Raw genomic sequence first — 6266 nt, 5'->3', positions numbered from 1 at the left:
AAAAAAAAAAAAAAAAAAAAGAATGAATGAATGAAACCATTACCATACTGAGGTGCTTTCATCACTTCTAGTAATTTCATTCTTTTGATCCCACATAAGACACAGTCATATTATACTGACTCCACCAAGGTATAAAGCAACACATACTATGACCCACGCTGTTAGCAGACAAGCAACCTGAATCCACGGGATCTACATCTGTCCTCGCCTCACCCTCTGCAAAAACAGTTACTTTCATTGTTTATTTCACTAGCTCTTTGCTGATAAACGTGAAAACACTGGAGGAGCCTACACTATGATTCTGTTGGGAAACCTAGGAACTCAAGTTCTGCCAATAGACTGGAATAAAAAATTACACACCACTCAGGCATCAGCAGTGAGATATTAAAAACATTCCTATGCATAAGAGTCAGTCTTACTGCTATGGATAATGTTATCTGAGTGAAAGTAAGGCCAGAATGGCTAAGTTCTGTTCACATTTTTCTCTTGGAAAGACAATTCTCTAATGTGTGAACTTAGCCTTTTTAATACATTGTGACAATCTTTGGAAGCATCCCACTTCACCTCTTAGGCAAACTGATTTTGCTTTTAAAAGGAAATTCTCGTGCATACGTGTTTAGTGCCATCGATCTGCCTGTATTTATTTTCCTCATAATCCACAGTCATGCCACACTGTTCAAAGCTGTGCTGCAAATATCTCAAAAGTTTCTATTCAGTTGCTCCCACCATAGCTGTTCCAGTTCAGATCATTCATTACACAGCTCCCAACCACACTGCTGTCAAACATCTTGCCCCTCCACCATAACAGCTGCTGATTCTTTCTTAGCATTTAATGAGCCAAATTGTCCCTGGTGGCTAAAAAAAAGCTATGAGTATATCTATAAGCATCTAAATTTTGCACACGACTAACGTGAACTTGCATACACACAGCAGCAAAGCACAGAAGTGTGCTCATTTATCTTTACATCAGAGAAAGACTTAAATTAAACACAGCATTTCTGCTTTCTTGAAAGTTTCATGTATGTCAACTATTAGCTCTAAAACTCTAATTTCCTTCCCTAATAATCACTTAATGATAGCAAGTTTAGAGGCTAAAGAGAGGTGACATTATTATTCTGGTCACTATGGCAGCATTTAATTTACAGTATAAAATCTAGTTATTAAACACACACTCCCAGGGTTCTCTGAGCTCTACCTTTCACTAGGTTACTAAAAAAAAGTTACTTAATATTTCTGTGCCTCAATTTCCTCATCTGGAAAATGTAAATAATAATATCTACACCTCACAGATAAAAATTGTTTTTAAAAAAACGTTCAGAAAATATTAGCTATTACAAGAACCTAAGTATAAAAAAAAGCATATACTTATTCAACAAAACAGACATCAAAGGCACAATATGTTATTATTAAAGTGACCTCCGTAAAACACCTTAATTCAAAAATGGCACTTTAAGAATTCAGTGGCATATATAAATTCCCAAAACACTTTTTGTTTTGCTTCCCTGGTGCTGAAAATATAGACATTAAACATTCTCCTCAGCTTTTTTACTTTCAGCACATACATTTCACTATTCTTCATGGTTCTAATTGGTTGTACATGCTTATTACTATAATCCACAATTCTCAGTGCTAACTTTATTCAACTGCTGTGTATTTTGAAACTTAAGGTTTAGATGATAATGCAAACTTGCTAAATTTCACTAATCTGAGATAATCTTCTAATTAATGGCTAATAATTATATATTATATTATTTCCTATATATTATATATAGTATCATATTATATATACAGTATGTGCTAGGCAATTTAGGTCTTCAGATCTTTCATCCTGACATAGGCACCTTGGGCTCCCCTTTTTAACAAGTCAGTCATAAAATGACTGGTTTGCAGTTATCTTCATTCTTTAGGATTTTATGAGCCACTAAAATAGTTAAGCACACATTTTACAGAATGATATACTATTCAGACATTATCACTATAATGATGGCTGTAGAGTTTTGACATCTGGATTTTTTTTAGTCAGTAGAGAGAATGTGTCTGGCATATGCACCAATAGATTAATACCAGGCTTGAACAGTTAGATCACATGAATCTAATATTTTTTCACATTTCAGCATAATGCTAATAAGTATGTTGAGATAAACAGCTTGTTGGATGTTAAATGTTACTGAATAACCCAAGTCTGCATTAAGCTTGTCCCTCTCCTCAGAGATTAGGATAGGAGTAAATGTACAGACATTGTTAACCGAGTATAACAGTTTATATGAGTCCTACTGAACTACCCCTTTCATCAAATTTGCCACACTTATTTTCTCATCAAAAAATACAAAATGTGAAGCCTTATAAGCAATAAACATTTCACAGAATATCATGTATGATGAATTCAACATATTTTTGCTAGCAAATATTATTTCTGCCAAACAATTCAGAAGTAATACTAAGCCATTTCAACAGACAGGAATCTGGCCTACAATCAAGAAAAGCGGGATTTTTTTTTTAATACCTCAATAGCTGCTTTTTCAGACAAAGACTCTTTTTCCTCAGTTCTGGCACAAAATTTGGGAAGAGAGCCAACGTGCTACTTCTCAGCCCTCTGACATCAGGGGAGGACTATGTGCGTCAGCCAGCCCAGTAGGGACCCCTGCCTTATGGCAATGAGCCATGTGCTTCTTATCTTATCAGTTTATGGTGTCTGGCACTTCAGCCATGACTGTGTGAATACTAGCGGAAGGAAGGTGTGTACAGTTGTGAGGGTGTAGGTTAAAGCTATGAGCTAGGCAGGTTTCAGCAATTTATTAACAAAACAAACCATCCAACATAGTACATTAATTGTAGTAAAAGTCTCTGCCTTCAAACTCAACCTTAAGAGGAAATGAGTTTTTTAAGAGTGATCAAGCTGTATATGACAACCACTTCTCCTCCTACTTATGCAAATAAATGTCAAAACTATAGTTCCAGAACAGTGATTCCATTACACTCCACTTAGAAGTTAAAGAAAAAGCAATTTGTTAGAAATGTACATGTAACTCTTATTTGAGCTACACTAAAAAGGACGTTTGGGGACTGAAAGAGGATTTAAGCTGTTTTCAAATGTTGACCAATCTTCATATCACTGAACTCGTGGAAGTGGGGAGAGTCACACTCAGGTGGGTTGAGCTCAAACAGTCATACCACTCAAATCAGGACTGAGAAATTCAAAGAGAAAGAGTTTCCTAAAGAGAGAACTGTCTTATAAAAACCATTTCACTTCAAAATTAATTTTTAAAAAAACCTATCCTTGACATAAAAATCATTTTAAAATAAGTTGTAAATATTTAGAGAAACATAACACTTGCTACTTGAAAACTAATTTTGCCAGTATAATAAACACTTGTGATTTGAATAACACAAGTAGAAAATTTTAACTTACTAGTCTCAACTCAGACTATACAGACTGAAATAGCTCTTTATTAAAAATGATAGTGCATTTATGCTATGATTTACAACTAAAAGTACTGTACTTCACAAACTACATTGCCATCCTGATTATACAGCTAATAAAACAATATATTTCTGATATTAAACCTGTTTATTAGTCCTTCAAGTTTACTTTTTAAATGAGAATAAATGAGTTAATTTGCGTCCCGATACTCCTCTCTCCAGACTAGATGTCATGCTATCATAAACCAGGAATAGGTATAAAAATTGTTCTTTCCCATTTGTGACAAAATTTCCCTCTGTGACCCTATCATTATACTTCACTCTTCCTTTCATAACTTTTGAGTCTGGTACCTGCATTCAACTACACACTTGGTCCCTGTTCACCTGGTTTCTATGCCATTTGAATTAACTTTGCCTCATTACTGAGTTTGAAAACTTTTGACAATTATTGCAATGATGCCTTAGTGAACACCATAGAATAACTTGCTTATTCCACTCAATACTAAGTAAAAATCAATCATTCGATTCTTGTCAGTAGCATTTCTGACTGGTTAGAGAAAAATGCAGTCATGTCCATTCTTTTATTCCCCACCCTGATCCCACAACAGCTGACCCAAGACTATTCCATTACGCTTAAGCATCCAGACACATCATTATCACCCTTTCACATGACTTGACCTTTTACATTTTTTTCCTAAGAGAAGACTACGTTTCTTCTTCAGTGTTTCTCTTCCCCGCATTCTGTCTTCTCTCTGAACTCAGACAGCTCTCTTTCCTGGTTCTCAGTTCCTTCTTTGCCTTGTCATTTGATATTCTCCCTCTACATCTTTTATCTCCAAACTCTCTTTATCCCCTTTTAGTCAGGGTCTAATATGCTTATGCTTCCACCAATCCTGACACATCACCACCAACGCCAAAACTTTGTTCACACCTGGTAAACCCATCATCACACCTTCTATTTTTTTTCTTTCACCAAAATCAAAAAGAGTAGCCCAGTGATTATTTTAATGTCCTTAATTCTTAATAATTACCCTATGATTTTAGCCCCCAGAACTGCACTGAAACCACTTTTTGAAATAAAAACCAACTTTCCTAAACTGCTGAATGTCATTATCTCAGTCTTATGACTATGTCAGTCTTCATTTTCCCCAGACCCAGTAGTTTCAGGGATTGTTACCAATCCCCTACTCTCTTGGAAATTTCTCCTACAAAACATAGCAAAGATGCAGGTCATTTAGCCAATAATCAACTTGCCTAAAGCAAACATATAATTAGACAAACCAACCACTCTATGAAAAATGAAATGAAAATCAGTCCATTAGAACTTCACAGAAATCCTCAGAAGTCATAAAAACTACCAGCTTTCCTGTACAAAATACTTTTTAACACAAAAATACTTTTTAATACGTTTTAACACAATAAAACCCTGTCAACGTTTTGCTGTAGGGGGCTTGACAGGAGGTTGGTGGCAAAAAATGTCAGTGTTTGAATAAAATGTTTACATCAGTTGATAATTTTAATAAATTGGTGGATTAAAACTTAGAGCTACAAAATACTAGTTTGCTTCCTATCTGAATGCCTCTCCTAAGTTTCTTCTGCTGGCCTGGTGTCCTCTACACACCTGTAAAATGCTGGGGTTTCCTCTCTTCTATTCTCATTCTACATTCTTTTCCTTCCAAGTCTTCTCTCCCCCATCTCTTCAACTGTAACATCTCTGTGGGTGACTTCTATATCTATACCATTAGCTTCTAAACAAAAACAAAACAAAAAAAGCAAATAACTAACAGATAATGATCAGCATCAACTCTCCCTGTAACCTCCTTGAATCTTCTCCCTCTGCTCCTCCCTCGTCCTCATCCCACATCTTTAGGTGAAATAATCCTCCCACTAGTTACCTAAAATTATAGTTACCTATAAAATCAATATAACAGTCATTTTCCAATCCACCCTCTTCTTTAGTCCCTAAGGGCAAATAATCACTGCCAATGAACATGCTACCTCCACAAGATTTTCTATTCCCACTGTCACAACCTTTGCTCAGAATAGTTAGCCACCACTTTCTCCTCTTGGGGAAGGTCCAAATAAATCCTGATTAGCTAAATCAATCACGGTACTAACACTCAAAAGCCATCCTTTTGGTATCTGCAAGCCACCTGTGTAGCCATCACACGGAAAAGGCCCTTCTTCCTTCAATGTACACACCTGGCCCATGGCCGAAGGGCCTATCTTGCCACCACTACAACAAAGTCAATTTCCAGGTGGGAAGGGTAAAGAAGTGGATCCCTAAGGATGTCTGTCAGGGAGGTGACCGGTCCTTGAGTTGCCCTATGGTCGGGGCTTCCTGTTTGATGACATACCCTTGCCTTCTTGTCTAAGCGATCTGAAGCTGGGTTTTGTTTCTCTTACTTGCAGACAAAAGGTACCTTCCTGACACAGCCCTGGGTGCCATGCACAGCCCTCTGCGTGGCTTTGTGACTTTTTGATCAATCTTTCCTCCCACTGCTCTCCTGGGGGAAGGGTTTGGGGGGACAATCTTTGGACTCAAAAGTCTGTTACAGAGAGGTCCCTGGTGCCTTGCACGTTCAGCAAGATAGACACCAGGATCACCCAAACCTTCACCAGGACCTTCAGGGGCGCAGGCCGCCCTGCCACATTCAGCTTGGGAAAGTCCTCACAGCTTCCACACAGTTCGTCACCATCACAGACCATAGTGCCACTGAATAGACCGTCCACTCTCCAAGTCCCCAGGGCACAGGTGACCTCAACCTCGGGCGCCAAGCCGGGGAGCCTGCCACAGCCTTTACACCCCGCATTCCCAAGGACCTGGTGTCCACCAGAGGTACTCA

At 37.8% G+C, this 6266-nt stretch overlaps 1 protein-coding gene across 2 annotated transcripts in view; it reads right to left on the bottom strand.

Annotated features, from left to right (window-relative positions):
* PDE10A (phosphodiesterase 10A) overlaps positions 1 to 6266 on the bottom strand; it is a 261276-nt gene that overhangs the window by 235982 nt on the left and 19028 nt on the right. The window contains exon 1 of one of the 2 annotated variants that reach the window (XM_008074000.2): positions 5042 to 5107. The exons of the other annotated variant lie outside the window; for it this stretch is intronic. Coding sequence (XP_008072191.2) covers positions 5042 to 5078 — 37 coding nt within the window. The 5' untranslated portion in view covers positions 5079 to 5107. Of the gene's footprint in view, positions 1 to 5041; positions 5108 to 6266 lie in introns of those variants that run through there. 2 annotated transcript variants of the gene reach the window in all.

This window comes from Carlito syrichta, unplaced genomic scaffold (genome assembly GCF_000164805.1).
Source record: "Carlito syrichta isolate Samal-C Ts95f unplaced genomic scaffold, Tarsius_syrichta-2.0.1 Scaffold316264, whole genome shotgun sequence".
Taxonomy (NCBI): domain Eukaryota; kingdom Metazoa; phylum Chordata; class Mammalia; order Primates; family Tarsiidae; genus Carlito; species Carlito syrichta.
The sequence above is the reverse complement of the archived record's forward strand: the minus strand, read 5'-3'. Positions and strand labels throughout refer to the sequence as shown.